Source organism: Piliocolobus tephrosceles, chromosome 9 (genome assembly GCF_002776525.5).
Source record: "Piliocolobus tephrosceles isolate RC106 chromosome 9, ASM277652v3, whole genome shotgun sequence".
NCBI lineage: Eukaryota > Metazoa > Chordata > Mammalia > Primates > Cercopithecidae > Piliocolobus > Piliocolobus tephrosceles.
The window spans coordinates 64,194,602-64,211,478 of record NC_045442.1 but is presented as its reverse complement, the minus strand read 5'-3'; the positions used below and the strand labels follow the sequence as shown (position 1 = coordinate 64,211,478).

Below are 16,877 nucleotides of genomic sequence, written 5' to 3'. Positions count from 1 at the left end.
AAAATATAAAAATTAGTCAGGCATGGTGGCCAGTTCTGTAATCCCAGGTACTCAGGAGGCTGGGGCAGGAGAATCGCTTGAACCCGGGAGGCAGAGGTTGCAGTGAGCCGAGATGCGCTACTGCACTGCAGCCTGGGCAACAAAGCGAGACTCTGTTTCAAAAAAAAAAAAAAAAAAAAAGGATATTGTAATGCCCCTAAGTAAAAATAAAACTATATTTTGGAAGTTGGAAGTAAGTTATTGAAACATAACTATGTTATATTTGAATATTAGCAAAAGGACAGCAGTTCAATAAATAGGGAAATGTTTATAACTTAGTGCCTTTATCTGTGAAGCTTAAGGATAATGGCAAACCTTCCTCATGGTATTATAAGGGTTAAATAAGATTAAGTAATTAAAGTGCTAAGCTTAGTGCCAGGCACATAAGCTCTTTATATATGTTAACTGTATTCCTCTATATAAATAGAATATATAAAAGGAGTATGAACTTGTCAACATACCCATTACAAAGAATTTGTTAATCTTGTTAGTTGTTTCTTCGTATAAACATTTTATTGTTTGCTGTCAACTAAGACATGTAAGTTACTTTATATTAACTTTAGATTTTATCAGGGAACCCACTGAAATACTTTCTTGCCTATGGATTGTACCATTTCAAATTCCTACTGGTAATTATTAGTAATAATTAGAGGGAATAAAAATTTTCATTTCATTTATTGATGGTTTAGTTTTGTTTGTTTCTTTAATTCTGAATTTGTCTTATAGTTTGTGATGATTGTTAAGTACATGATGTTAGAGATCCTTCTAAAAGTATCAGTTACCACCAGCCTGGGCAACATGGTGAAACTCTGTCCCTACTAAAAATACAAAAATAGCCAGGCATGGTGGCACATGTGTGTAATCCCAGCTACTCGGTAGCCTGAGTCAGGAGAATCGCTTGAGCCTGGGAGGCAGAGGTTGCAGTGAGCCGATCGTGCCACTGCACTCCTGCCTGGGCAACAGAGCGAGACTCTGTCTCAAAAAATAAAAGCAATATAAAAATAAAAATAAATATAAAAGTATTAGTAAACAATAGTTGTACTTTGTTTTATTTAAACAATAATTTCACTATTATTTTTCAGTAATAGGGAAGTTTATGCCTTGAATGAAGTAGACTTTGGTTATTTGTTTTCTCTGCAACAAAATTAGCAATGTAATTATTTAAAGTTAGAAACAAATCTGAATTACTCATTGATGTTATTCACTAATCCCAAGTGATTAATATCTTTATCTTTAAAAAGTCAGAATCATGAAATGGGACAGATGCACGGCTCATGCCTGTAATCCCAACACTTTGGGAGGCTGAGATGGGTGGATCACTTGAGGTCAGGAATTTGAGACCAGTCTGGCCAACATGGTGAAACCTCATCTCTACTAAAAGTGCAAAAAATTAGCTGGGCGTGGTGTTGCCAGGTGGGCGTGGTGTTGCCAGGTGGGCGTGGTTCGCTGAGAGAATTTCTTGAACCTGGGAGGTGGAGGTTGTAGTGAGCTGAACTTGTACCACTGCACTCCAGCCTGACCAACAGAGTTAGTGAAACTTGGTCTCAAAATAAAATAAAATAAAATAAAATACTTCAACTACACATTCAGTTGTTTAATAAAACAAAGAAGAAGAAAAGAAAAAAAACATTTATAAAAAACCAGTGTTAAATTTGGTAATCATTTTCCCAATCTTTTATCTGCATACATGTGTAAGAATGGAGCTCTACAATACCTTTTTTATTTTATAGTATGGTATCTTGAGAACTTTAAAGTTAAATTTTTAGACATGGATTTTAGGTATACTTTGCATTGCCCTAGTTTAGAGTTTTGAGTTGTTCAGAGAGAAGGGAAGGGGAAATCTGTATCTTTTACAACTAATGAGGCATGGTAGGACAGAGGATTTTGAAACTTAAGGTCTGGTGGAGTTGAAATGATCTCTTTAAAATAGGTATTTGACAAAGTATATTCCTTCTGACCTCAGTATTAAAATTTTTCAATGTGGATATATTTGTTGTTCTTCATAGCTATTGATTCTAGATCCTGTTAACGTGAACATAAAATATCAACAGAGATTTTTGTTCTCTATATAAAATGACCAATGTTTTAGTTTGTGGTCATTCCTGGACATGGGCATTCACAGAACTGCCAAATACTTGAGTCAGCAAATGTGCACTTTACCAGTGGAGATTTAAGGCAGTGCTCTGCCTTTTTGTTCTAGCAGTCATTGCAAACAAGTGGCCTTTTTGTGATATATTTAATGCCATATTTTTTTTTGCATGTTTTGCCAATCTTATTGGTGATTTTACTGTTTAAAATGGTCCCCAGGCCGGGTGCTGTGGCTCAAACCTGTAATCCCAGCACTTTGGGAAGTTTGCTTGAGTCCAGGAGTTCAAGACTAGCCTGGGCAAAATAGGGAGACCCCTATCTCTACAAATAATTAAAAAATTAGTGGGGTGTGGTGGCTCATGTCTGTGGTCCCAGCTACTCAGGAGGCTGAAGCAGGAGGATCACCTGAGCCTGGGAGGTTGCTACTGCAGTGAGCTGTAATTTCACCACTGCACTCCATCCTGGGCGACAGAGACCTGGTCTCAAAAAAAAAAAAAAAAAAAAAGTAATACTTAAATACATACTAAATGAGATATTTTTAAACAGAAACATCCCTAAAACAAATTATGTATTTATCGGTTGACAAAAATGTTCTGACCAGAGGCTTGCAGGAACCTTACCTTGTATTTTCTTTAGGGGCAATAATTCAATATTTGCTAAGTCAGTGTTCATGGTGACTTTATAGGACATAACTACTGCACATAGTGAGAATTGATTATTCCTAGCTAGACTAGAATAAAAAGACTAAAATAATAAGTGGAAGAATGGTGTGGTTTCTTAGAAGGATGATGCGGTAGTGAAATAAACCATCAGTATTTAGCATCCTTCTGTTTCTTTGTGCATTGTACAGAATATTGTGTCATCTTTTAAGATGTTATAAAATAAGTCTGGAGTCTCTATCTTTGTAGCTTTTATTTTCCTTTTTTTGTAGCTTTTGTTGACCGCAATTAAAACTATAGGATTTTTTCATTCTTTGTTCATAATGGCAAAGAGAAGAAAATTGACAGAGGGAGATGTTTCACAGTTCAGACATATCAGAGAGAGCAGCACTTTATGATGGTGAAATTGATCATATAAATGAACTCTTACACAATGAATTGGAGATGATGATACTCTATGAATTTTCACAAGCTTAATTGATAATATTTCTGAGGTCTCAGAGGACATAGGATATTCTTACCCAGTTACTCATTCAGCAGAAAGTACTTTGTTATGTAATATTTTGCAACAAGAACCTGGCCCTATCTATCCTGTATGTGAGACAGTATTCTTTTTTTTAATGAGGTTTGTGCAGAAACATGTACTTGATGTAGTTTGTAAGCAAACAAACACTAAAGTTGGATTTGCCTACAAAGGTGATTGGAAGGACACAGATGATGTAGAAATGAAAATTTTCATTAGGTCGATCATTGTAGTTGTTTTAAAAATAAGCCTAAAAATGAAAGTTTTTCTTTTATGAAGCAAAGAAGGATGGCCTCTTTCTCTTCGGTAAAATGATGCGCCATTAGTGTTTTCAAAAGTATGATTAATGATAGAACCAGAAGTAGTGATGAATAAGGACCTATTAGAGATGTATTCAAAGTTGTTATCTACAAAGTAGATATGTTTCATCTGTATAGCACTTTATCTTTTCAGGTTTTGCCTATGTCTCTGACAAATGAATTCAAAAGCCAATCTTTTCTATTTGTGTTTTCCTTTTTGTGCCTCTGAAAATTAAATGTCTCTTTTCTTCTTTCCTTGAAGAGAAATACTGTGACTCATAAATACTGATAGGAACACAATGATTTTTTTTTCACACTTTTTATATGAACATTTTGAAGCATAAAGAAAAGTTGAGGCCAGGCACAGTGGGTCATGCCTGTAATCTCAACACTTTGGGAGGCTGAGGCAGTTGTGTTGCTTGAGCTCATGAGTTTGAGACCACCCTGGGCAACCTAGTGAAACCCCATCTCTAAAAAATACAAAAAATTAGCCTATAGTCTCAGCTACTCAGGAGGCTGAGGTGGGAGGACCACTTGAGCCCCGGAGGCGGGGTTGCAGTGAGCCGAGATCATGCCACTGCACTCCAGCCTGGGTAGCAGAGTGAGATCCTGTCTCAAAAAAAAAAGAAAGAAAGAAAAGTTGAAAGAATAGTGTTAACATTGGCGGGGCTCGGTGGCTCACGCCTGTAATCCCAGCACTTTGGGAGGCCGAGGCAGGCAGATCACGAGGTCAGGAGGTTAAGACCATCCTGGCTAACACAGTGAAACCCTGTCTCTACTAAAAATACAAAAAAAAAAAAAAAAAAAAAAAGCCAGGCATGGTGGCGGGCACCTGTAGTCCCAGATACTCCGGAGGCTGAGGCAGGAGAATGGGGTGAACCCAGGAGGCGGAGTTTGCAGTGAGCCAAGAGTGCGCCACTGTGCTCCAGCCTGGGCGACAGAGCGAGATTCCTTCTCAAAAAAACAACAAAGTGTTAACATTTTGCCATATATTTTATCTGTGTGTGTTCATATTTTTAAATAACATAGCTTTTTATTTCTTAATTACTATTGACTATAATGATTATATGCTGTTATTAAACCTTTCCAACAAGTTTAGCATCAAGCATTTGTAATTTCAACATCTTTTAGCCCTTATTTATCAAAGGATTCAATAATTCTTTTAATGGACTTGCGTGGCAAGTTTTTGTTGTTGTTGTTTTGGGTCTTCTTTGAGTTTTTCTACTTATCATCAATTGATGTGGTTTAATCCCCCTTAACTCTCCGTTTTCTAATTGTGTGATTGACCTTTAAAGGTACATGTATTTTGGTGATAAAAAGTTAATAGCACATAGTACCTGGAACATAGTAAACAATAAATGTTTGCTGTTAGATTTGGCATGAGTTTTTTTGCATCCCTTTCTTACATGGAGCATTACTGGGCCAGGCTTTGTAAGTGAATTTTTTTGTTTGTTTTGTTGGATTCATTTATTTCTCTTCATTCTTGCTTGTCATTCATTATCTCCCTTTTTAGGCCATCTTGATTTGAGTATTCAACCAGAATTTGACTTGGATGTAAAATGTCTCAACAAACCATTGATATGACTTTCTAGGACACTGGGGAAAAATGGTTGAGATTATTCATGCCATTTGGAAAAAATAGATAATTTTTTAAAAATTGTAATGAAGTTATCAGTTTTGTGTATTTGACGTCTGAAAAGTCAGCTATTAAGTGTTATTCTCAAGTCATGTGTTTTTATAATAACGTATTGCTGAAGTCATTATCCATTTTCAAAGTTAGTATCCCAATAATTGGATGGGGCTAAAATTCTGAAAGAACCAAAATTATCTTTAGTGTTTAGTATGTTGAAAAAAATTAAAGAGCTCAGATTAGTTTTAAAATGAAAACAATGGTTTTAATACATTGCATTAACTACTTACTCTAAGGATCTGTTTCTTTTATATTTTTTAAGTTATATTTTGTTTATTGTTTGTTTTAAAAAGACAACATATTCACATGGTTCAAACATCAAAGCAATTTAAATATACATTGAGAAGCTTAGGTCTTACATTTGACCACACTATTGTTCCCTCTGCCTATATCCCTTCTAAATAACTACGCTTGTTAGTTGTTTTTTTATTTTTGAGAAAGGGTCTCACTTCAGTTGCCCAGGCTGGAGTGCAGTGGTGCAATCTTGGTCACTGCAGCCGCAGCCTCCCGGGATCGGGTGATTCTCCTATCTCAGCCTTACAAGTAGACGGGACTATAGCTGTGCATGGCTAATATTTTGTTTTTTTTAGTGGAAATGGGGTTTTGCCATGTTGTCCAGGCTGGTCCTGAACTCCTGGACTCAAGCAATCTGCCTGCCTCAGCCTCCCAAAGTACTGGGATTACAGGCATAAGCCACTGCGTCTGGCCTTGTTTGTTTTTTGTTTTGAGACAGTCTCACTCTCTCCCAGGTTGAAGTGCAGTGGCACAATCATGGCTCACTGTAGCCCTGACCTCCTAGGCTCAAGAGATCCTCCCACCTCAGTTCCCTGAGTAGTGGAAACTATAAGCATTTGCCACCATGCCTGGCTAATTTTTAATTTTTTTTGTAGAGATAGGGTCTTATTATGTTGCCAAGGCTGGTCTCGAACTCCTGGATTCAAGCCATCCTCCCACCTCGGCCTCCCAAAGCGCTAGGTGGCATGAGCCACTGTGCCTGTTCATATGTTCGTTTTTTGTGTATCTTTCCAAAGTTTTTTTTTTTTTTTTTTTTTTTTTTTTGAGACAGTCTTACTCTGTCACCCAGGCTGGAGTGCTGGAGTGCAGTGATGTGAACTTGGCTTGCTACAACCTCTGCCTCCTGGATTCAGGCAATTCTCATATTGTGATTACAGACACCCTCAACCTAGGCTGGTGTCTAACTCCTGGCCTCGCCTCCCAAAGTCCTGGGATTACAGGTGTGAGTCACTGTGCCCGACCTGTCTTTCCAAAGTTTTTAAAATGTAGATACAATATTAGCAAATATGAATATGTTTTCTTCTTCCTCTTACACAAAAAATAGCAAATCACCTACACTATTCCACATCTTATCATTTTTTCTTCACCACTGGATAATATACCCTGGGGGTCTTCTCATAACAACGTGTAGTTTCCTTTTTCTTTTTTATTTTTTTAAATTGCAGAGCATAATATTTCAGTGTGTAGATGGAATCTTTGGATACTGGAGAATTTCCAGTCTTTTGCTATTGTATATAGTGCTGCAAATATATATGTACACATACACAGAGGTATATCTATAGGACAAATTCCTGGAATTGGAATTCCTAGGTCTGAAGGGTGAATGCATGTGGGTTTTGTTAGATATTGCCACATTTCTCTTCATAGAGGTTGTACTGTTTTGTTCTTAGACAAACAGTGTGCAAGAGTGCCTTTTTCTCCCATGAACTGTTGTCAAACTTTTTGATTTTTATCAGGTGAATAAATGATATCTTGGTATGTGGGTTTTTTAAAAAACAAATTTAAAAAATACCCTTTCTTTTTAGAGCAGTTTTTTAGGTTCAGGGCAAAACTGAGCAGAAAATGAAGAGTTCCTTTCTACTTCCTGTCCCCCACCATGCACCACCTCCCCAGCTTTCTGGATGTCCTGCAGCACGATGGCACATTTGTTAAAATCAATGAATCTACACTGGCATATCATTATCACCCAAATTCCATAGTTTACTTTAGCATTCATTTTTAGTGTTACACATTAAATGGATTTTAACAAATGTATAATGACATGTATCCATCATTGTAATATCAGGCAGAATAGTTTCACTGTCCTCAAAATCCTCTATTCTCTGCCTATTCATCCCTCCCTCCCTTTATCCCTTGGCAGCCACTAATTATTTTACTGTCTCCATCATTGTGCCTTTTCCAGCTTGTCATATAGTTGGGATCATATAGTTTGTAGCCTTTTCATATTGGCTTTTTTTTACTAAGTATTAAGTACATTTCCTCTATGTCTTTTCATGGCTTGGTAGCTCATTTCTTTTTAGCACTGAATATTCCATTGTCAGGATGTACCACGGTTTATCCATTCACCTACTAAAGGATGTCTTGGATGCTTCTGGGTTTTGGCAATTATAAATAAAACTGCTGAAAACTTCCATGTGGGCTGGGTATGGTGGCTCATGCCTGTAAATCCTAACACTTTGAGAGGCTGAGGTGGGAGGATCGCTTGAACCCAGGCGTTCATGACCAGCCTGGGCAACATAGTGAGACCCTGTTGCTACAAGAAATTAAAAGATTAGCTGCGTATGGTGGCCTGTGCTTATAGTCCCAGCTACTCTGGAGGCTGAGATGGGAAGATTGCTTGAGCCTGGGAGGCTGCAGTGAGCCATGATTATGCCACTGCATTTCAGCCTGGCAACAGAGTGAGACCCTGTCTCAAAAAAAAAACAAAAAAAACAAAACACCATGTGCAGGTGTTTATGTGGACGTAAGTGTTTGAGTAAATATCAAGGAATTGGGTCATATGGTAAGAGTATATTTAGTTTTGTCAGAATCCGCCAAACTATTTTCCAAAGTGGCTGTACCATTTTGCATTCCCACCAACAATGAAGGAGAGTTCCTGTTGCTTCACATCCTTGCCAGCATGTGGTGTCAGTGTTTTGTCTTGTGGCCGTTCTAATAGGTGTGTAGTGGTATTTTTTTTTTTTTTTTTTTTTTTTTTGAGACGTAGTCTCGCTCTGTCGCCCAGGCTGGAGTGCAGTGGCTGGATCTCAGCTCACTGCAAGCTCCGCCTCCCGGGTGTACGCCATTCTCCTGCCTCAGCCTCCCGAGTAGCTGGGACTACAGGCGCCCGCCACCTCGCCCGGCTAGTTTTTTGTATTTTTTAGTAGAGACGGGGTTTCACTGTGTTAGCCAGGATGGTCTCGATCTCCTGACCTCGTGATCCGCCCGTCTCGGCCTCCCAAAGTGCTGGGATTACAGGCTTAAGCCACCGCGCCCGGCCAGTGGTATGTTTTTTTAAGTTGTAATTCCCAGGAGACATAAGTTGAACATCTGTTTGTATGCCTGCTTGCCATTTGTGTGTCTTCCTTGAGGCGGTGTCACTTTTGGTCTTTTACCTGTTTTTAAAATGGGATTGTTTGTTTTCTTCTTATTGTTCAGTTTTAAGCTTCTTTGTTTACTTTGGATTAACACTTTATCAGCTGTATCTTTTGCAAATATTTTCCCCTGGGCTATGGCTTGTCTTCTTATTCTCCTGATAGATTTTTTAATGAAGCTTAACCCATATGGCAAAGTGCAAAATTGAAAATACATGTATAGCTTGATGAGTTTTCTAAGCTAATCTATTATTGGCTTCTCAGTGTAGTTTGAATTTGCATTTCTCTACGGGCCATTTCTGGTTTTTTTCTCTGAACTTTTGGTTCACATCTCTTACCCACTTGTCACGTGAATTACTGACCCTTTTTTTCCCCTAGGAAATCAATAAAAACTGGGGATGTTATTTTGTCTGAGATGAATAATATTTTTTGCCGCCTTTTTTTCATCAGTTTTTTGACTTTGCTGTTGGTTTTGCTATAACAATTAACTTGAATTTCCTCAAATGGATACATGGAATCTCCTTCTCAGGACTCAGCTAGTTTTCCCTGTTTTCCAAAATTCTTCATGTTTGTTGTTGTTGTTGTTGTTTTGGAGACACGGTCTCACTCTGTCGCCCATGAAGGAATACAGTGGCACGATCACAGCTCACTGTAGCTTCAACTGCCTGGGCTCAAGTGATTCTTCCCCCTCTGTCTCCCCACAGGTGTATGCCACCATGCTTGGCTAAATTTTTAAAAAATTATTTGTAGAGACGAGGTCTCACTATGTTGCCCAGGCTGGTCTCAAACTCCTGGGTTCAAGTGATCCTCCAAGTGCTGGGATTACAGGTGTGAGCTACCTGGCCTGGACTATCTTTTAAGGTTTATATAAATAGCTCATGTTCCTTTAGTGCTTTTTGAATATGTTTATCTTAGCATTTAGTCATAATCTTTATCTCACCTGTTTTTCCATAGGCCATAAACTCATTGAGGGCTAGGATGCTTGTTTTATTCTCTCTCTGTCCGTGCTTGGAGCACAAGAAGTGTACAATGCAACTGTTGAATATAAATGATTGCTTTTTTGTTTCTTGGATTTGGTGCCTTTGACTTTACAACCATTGCTTTCTTTACAGCTGATGCTATTAATTTGTTATTGTTGAACCAACCAAGCAGTCTTACCCCCCTTTTCATCCTGTCATTTTCTGCTACTTCCTTTGAGGATTGTTCTGGAGAGACCTTGACTTTTTCTGGAACCTCTGTGAGAGATAACAGATCTTTTAAACATTTACTTCTTCATAATTAAGGTTTATGGGAATGTTTTGATATAAACAAATGATGCTTTATTTTTAAGTATTTTTTTGGGGGGGAACAGTGTCGTATCTTGTTTTCCTTTTTTGTTTTTGTATGTTTCTGTAAAATAATTTTTTAAAAGCTATACAAAAAGTGAGGTATTAGTGTAATAAACTTCCATGTACTGGAAGCTTCAGGAGTAGGTAAGTACTTAATACATCATTAGAGTTGTGCAGGTTCCTAGAGGCCATCTAGGGCTAACTTCCCACTCCAAAATGCAAGATAGTAATTTAGATACAATTTGAATTTCTGTATCGATAGGAATTTTAGCCTCTTTGGTTCAGTCTGTTTTTGTTATTGAACAGCTGGATTTGTAAATTGAGCTAAACTATGCCTCTGAAGAAACCCTGATCCAGTTTTAACCACTTTCAACATAAGACTTTTAGTTTGTTGAAGACAATGATTATAGCTTTCTTATTAAGCTGAAATAAAGTTAATTTTAAATGGCATCTTTTAAAAAACTTGTGGTACTAGTAAAAAAAAAAAACTGACAAACACATCTTGAGGACTAAGAGAAACAAATTCACTTTCCTTATTAATTTGTCAATTGATGGCTACTGGTAGTACGGCCAGTATTTTAAGTTAATTTCTGACTTAAAACTTGAACATATTTTAACCATATAAGCAGTTTTTATATCTTTTAATATTAAGTTGGCAATCCGCAAATGGAAACCCTGTCAGTCATGGTTTACAGCCTTTCAGTTCTCTACTCACTGTATCTAATAGATGCTTTATTTATGAGATCTTCAAAAAATTTGCTTTCCATTCAGAAATCGCTAATTCAGTTTATTTCCTTTATTTTCTTTTTTTATCTTGAGACAGGGTCTGGCTTTGTCACCCAGGCTGGATTGCAGTGGCATGATCTCAGCTTACTGCAACCTCCATCTCCCAGATTCAAGCAATTCTCCTGCCTCATCCTTTCCCGAATAGCTGGGATCACAGGCGTGCACTACCACACACCCAGCTAATTTTTGTATTTTTAGTAGAGACGGGGTTTCACCATTTTGGCCAGGCTGGTCTGGAACTCCTGACCTAAAGCGATCTGCCCTCCTTGGCCTCCAAAATGCTGGTATTATGGGCGTGAGCCAGCACACTGGGCTTATATCCTTAGTTTCAGAATCACTTCATGGCAGCGTATACATTGTAATATGTGTGTCAGTTATGATCTTATTGTTAAAATCAAGCAGCCCAGGTTATTTAAATGATTTCTTCTTCTTCTTCTTTTTTTTTTTTTTCCACCTGGACTCTTTTATTAGTAATACATTTGAATAGAAGGTATATTCTGAGAGAATCTTTATAAGCCCTTAACTTCTTCATGAAAATGTTCAGGTCACTTAATATTCTGAGTTGATTTTGCCCTGTAATATATTTATCTGTGGTTTACCACAATGAGAATTAACATATGGAATATGTTTGTTGAATAGTTTAAAATAACTGGTTATATCTTGCATTATGTTTAAGCATTTCTTTAGCTTGTTTGTATAAAATGAAGAATGTGTTTTGTTCTTATTGGAAATTCAAAACTAGAATGCAGTATCTTTTTCTTTGATTTTTGTACTAGAATGCAATATCTCTTTTCTTGATTTCTGTAGAGCAGGTTGTTGCCCTGGATGCCCAAAATATCGTAGCTGTTTCATGTGGAGAAGCTCATACGTTAGCGCTAAATGACAAAGGCCAGGTGTATGCTTGGGGTCTCGATTCTGATGGACAGCTTGGCCTGCTAGGATCAGAGGAATGCATCAGAGTACCCAGGTAACAAAGGTGACCAGAAAGAGGTCCTTAACAATCTTTTAAAATAAATGTATTAATCTATGTCGTTCTGCTTATCTTTGGGCATGTAAGAGTTGACATCTCATTATTTCTCCCCTTTGAGTCCTTTGATAAGAGTTTGGTTCTTGCTTATGATGTTAGTTGAGCTATTGATTGGTTTGCTATTTTTATATACTCTATATTTTCTCTATAATCAATAGAATTTATGTTTGTAAAAAAAAAAGGGATAGGGAATACTTGCTTCATTACAAATTTTTTTAGTCGGTTAGACTAATTTAAACGACTATCTTGAGTGTTCCTGCTATTGAAATATTTATTAAATATTGATTTGTTGAATGTTTTTCACTAACTTGTCTTTTTTTAGTCTTTATTGTTTCTGTTGAGTATAGAAGTCTAACATGCTTACTGTAAAAAGAATGTAGTCAGTTTCCACTTTTTACATAGCAGTGACCACAATTTAATTAATTCATCATATAATTATTTCACAATTAAAAAATAAGCAGTGCCTCATCAATGTTTTAGTCTTACACAGTTATAGAGGGCATAATCATTTTTTGTTTGTTTGTTTTTGAGACGGAGTCTCACAGTGTTGCCTGGGCTGGAGTGCAATGGTGTGATCTTGGCTCACTGCAACCTCTGCCTCTCGGTTTCAAGCCTTTCACCTGCCTCAGCCTCCCGAGTAGCTGGGATTACAGGTTCCCACCACCACACCTGGCTAATTTTTTGTATTTTTAGTAGAAATGGGGTTTCACCATGTTGGCCAGGCTGGTCTTGAACTCCTGACTTCAAGATCTGCCCACGTTGGCCTCCCAAAGTACTGGGATTACAGACATGAGCCACCGTGCCTGGTTAATCATTGTTTTAATACTAAAAACTCCAACAGCATGAATTACGTAGGTGAAAAATATACAGATTTAAAGAAAAGTATTCAGTTTATTTTAGATACGTAAATAATACATTAACTCATACTTAGTTTTAAAATTTGTACAAATTCTGACCTCTTTAAACTCTTTTGTTCTTTTTCCTAGTAGTAGTTGTAGGGATAAAAGAACTATACAGGGACCAAGGGGTTTGTTTTTTTTGTTTTTTTTTTTAAAGACAGAATTTTGCTCTTGTTGCCCAAGCTGGAGTGGAGTGGCACAATCTTGGCTCACCACAACCTCTGCCTCCTGGGTTCAAGCAATTGTCCTGCCCTCAGTCTCCTGAGTAGCTGGGATTACAGGCATGCGCCACCACACCTGGCTAATTTTGTATTTTTTTTTTAGTAGAGACGGGGTTTCTCCATGTTGGTCAGGCTGTTCTCGAACTCCAGACCTAAGGTGATCTGCCCACCTCAGCCTCCCAGAGTGCTGGGATTACAGGTGTGAGCTACCTTGCCCTGCTGGAACCAAAGTATTCTTACGTTAATTTTAGATTTACTGCAGATGGCATTTTTCTACACATCTTTATGTATTTTGTTTTTAACATTGATAAAGTTTGTTTTGGTTTGAGAATGAGGATGTAACTACTGGAATAAGAAAATGGAGCAGAGGAACTCTTAATTTGACATGTTATATCATGTTAATAGTGAACTATCTGTTGAGACTTTTGTTTTTTTAATTGAACTTATAACCAAATTCTACAAAACTCCCCAATTTGCTTACCCTTTGTTTCTTCTGCACTAATGCACACAATTCCCAGTGTGCTTTTGATTCCTCTTAATGATGGAACTTTTGGGAGAAAAAAAATTTTTTTTTCTTAAGTTAAAACATTCATAAAAGCATAATGACCTCACATTTGACCCACCCTCTACTCTTTTTATTTCTTCACACAAGTAATTCTTATAGAACAGGATTTTAAATTTAAGATTTTAGGCTGGGTGCAGTGGCTCACGCCTGTAATCTCAGCACTTTGGGAGGCCGAGCGGGGTGGATCACGAGGTCAGGAGTTCGAGACCACCCTGGCTAACACGGTGAAACCCCGTCTCTACTCAAAATACAAAAAATTAGCCGGGCACGGTGGCAGGCACCTGTAGTCCCAGCTCCTCAGGAGGCTGAGACAGGAGAATGGCATGAACCCGGAAGGCGGAGCTTTCAGTGAGCCAAGATCGTGCCACTGCACTCCAGCCTGGGCGACAAAGTGAGACTCCATCTCAAAAAAAAAAAAAAAAAAAAATTAAAAAACTGTGTTTTTAGGATGAAAAGATATTTGCATGTTAGATCTTCTAAGTCAGTATTCTTAAAACCATGATTCATGGCAAAACTTTCTAGTTTCCTTTATTTTTACTCTACCAGTCTGATTCTCATACTTAAATTTTTGTTGATGTTCACCTTTAAGGGATTTTAGTCAGTAATACATAGGTAAATAATAAATGAAAAGAAAGTTAATTATAAGGAGAGAATTTTATTATTTATAAAATTTATGTGAGTGTTGTCCAATAATAACTATGAACCTGGATGGGGACCTGAAAGAGAATTTACTTGAGTTCTTTGGTTTAAACATCTTTATTTTTGTGTATGTTCAACATCGGTTAACTTTAAGCTGTATGTTAAGGTATTTCTGCTTTTCATCCTTCTCAATTTTTCAAAATTTGATGGCTTGATCTGATTTGTTGTAACATATACATAGTTTTTACTGATATTATCAGGTTTTAAAGGGCCATTTAGTATTTCAGTGGAAATGTATTTTTATAAAAGGAAGAGTGCCAAGTGAGTTTTAGTTTTAATTTCAGTACCAAATCATTTTTTAGATGTAAGGTGTTTATAGATTTTTGTTTGTTTTTTGAGACAGGGTCTCACTATGTCACCCAGGATGGTTTGCAGTGGCATGCTCACAGCTCACTGCAGCCTCGACCTCCTGGACTCAAGTCATCCTCCCATCACAGCCTCCCTAGTAGGTGGGACTACAGGCATGTACCACTATGCTTGGCCAATTTTTGTATTTTTTGTAGAGACGGAGTTTTACCATGTTGCCCAGGCTGGTCTTGAATTCCTGGACTCAAGGGATTCACCGGCTTTGGCCTCCCAAAGTGTTGGGATTACAGGCGTGAGCCACTGTGTTCTGCGTAGTGTTTATAGATTTTCGTAAGAGTAATCAGAATAGGCTGGGTGTGGTGGCTCACGCCTGTAATCCCAGCACTTCAGGAGGCCGAGGTGGGTGGACCACAAGGTCAGGAGTTCAAGACCAGCCTTGCCAAGATGGTAAAACCCCGTCTCTACTAAAAATACAAAAAATTAGCCAGGCAGGCACCTGTAATCCCAGCTGCTTGGGAGGCTGAGGCAGAGAATTGCTTGAACCTGGGAGGCCGAAGTTGCAGTGAGCTGAGATTGTGCCATTGCACTCTAGCCTGGGCGACAGAGCGAGACTCCATCTCAAAAAATTTAAAAAAAAAGAGTAATCAGAAAAGTGAGGATTCACATTAGGTGATACTTTTGTGATAACAAAATCCATTTTTTATGCCAATGGATGGATGATATTAAAGAAGAATGTGAAAATAATAATAGGATATAACTGAAACTAATTAGTTTGATAATGAATTCTTTCCTACTTCTAATTTTGTTTTGTTTTGAAGTCACTACTTTGGGAAAGACCAGGTATTTTAAATAGTGTCTGTAGACCTGCATTTCTGGCTAGATTTTAATGTAGAATATATATTACACCTTTTTATTTAAAAAATTAACCCAAATTTTATTATCTTAGTTTAATGTAAGTGGAAATACATAACTTTGCACACAGACTTCAGAAAAATAATTGTTGGCAATAAAGATGTAGTTTGTCTTCTAAAAGTTCTGCTTCTTGGACATATGCATTAAGAAATTATGGCGAGATAGTATAAGATTTTTGTGAGTACAGCAATTTCTGGACTATACAAACTAAACATATTTGAATTATTAGCTTGGTCACAAATACAATTTATTTTCTTGTTATTCATTTTAAAATATATTACAATTCCTGCCTAATTTTAGCATCTGAAAATTTGGAACATTATAGATTAAAAAGAAAAAGAGTAGTTTTTAATGGTATAGACTAGATCTGCTGTTCGTCTAAATTTTTCATTTTTTTTTTTAACCAACTCCCCTCTTCTGAGAAAAATTTTTCAAAATTGAAATGAGTTGGTGTTAAGATTTTTCTTAAATAAATAGGAAAGTTGTGGCTTAAATGGAAAATAGAAAATTGTTAATTGTGTTTAATTGGCAAAATATTTAATGCTTTAGCTCCTCAAATGTTTAATTACATATTATAAACTTTTTACTAATCGTTAACATTAGTGGTTGGAAGTTTGTCTTCAGAATCATAACTAGCAATGCCTGATTTCTGCCAGTATTGCCACTACGCGTTAAGTTGGGAAAACAGAAGAATATAACAGTGTACATATTCCATAATTAATATGTTTTAGCAGAGTCCCAAAGGAAGGGTGTATAAATTTGATTTCCAATGCGTGTGTGTGTGTGTGTGTATATATTTTTTTAATTTCCAAAATTTATTCTGGCTTCTTTTCCTTTTTTCTTTTTTTTGAGACGAAATTTCACTCTGTCGCCCAGGCTGGAGTGCAGTGGCGCAATCTCGGCTCCCTGCAACCTCCGCCTCCTGTTCAAGCCATTCTCCTACCTCAGCCTCCCAAGTAGCTGGGACTACAGGCACCCGCCACCATGCCCAGTTAATTTTTGCGTTTTTAGTAGGGATGGAGTTTCACCATATTGTCCAGGCTGGTCTTGACCTCCTGACCTTATGATCCACCCACCTCAGCCTCCCAAAGTGCTGGGATTACAGGTTTGAGCCACCACGCCCAGCCTTTCTTTTGCTTTTCTGTTCAGTGTATTCCAATCTTCAAAAATTAAAAATGATTAAACACATTATCTTTTTTATGTGACAAAGGGGATTACTTTTGATGAATTCTAAAAAATTTAATTATATTCTAATTTATCTCTTTAGGAAAAATGGAACATGGGAACTTTGTTTTACCATTCACAATATTTTTTAATTTCTGAAAGCTAAAACAAAGAAAACAAAGCCAGTATCTCCCCATTCTTCAGGGTATTAATACATTTATATGAAGATGAAAGGGGATAGTTTTTTCTTTAACACAGTAGTGACATAGAAGAATATATTTTCTGGTCTCTGTAGTAGATAATG

General features: G+C 37.2%; 1 protein-coding gene across 3 annotated transcripts in view; it reads left to right on the top strand.

Annotated features, from left to right (window-relative positions):
• The window catches only part of HERC4 (HECT and RLD domain containing E3 ubiquitin protein ligase 4), a 143,616-nt gene that overhangs the window by 18,511 nt on the left and 108,228 nt on the right, over window positions 1-16,877 (top strand). For all 3 annotated transcript variants that reach the window (XM_023205109.2, XM_023205108.1, XM_023205110.2), the window contains one exon: window positions 11,588-11,747. In XM_023205109.2, the coding sequence (XP_023060877.1) occupies window positions 11,588-11,747 (160 nt within the window). The remainder of the gene's footprint in view (window positions 1-11,587; window positions 11,748-16,877) is intronic.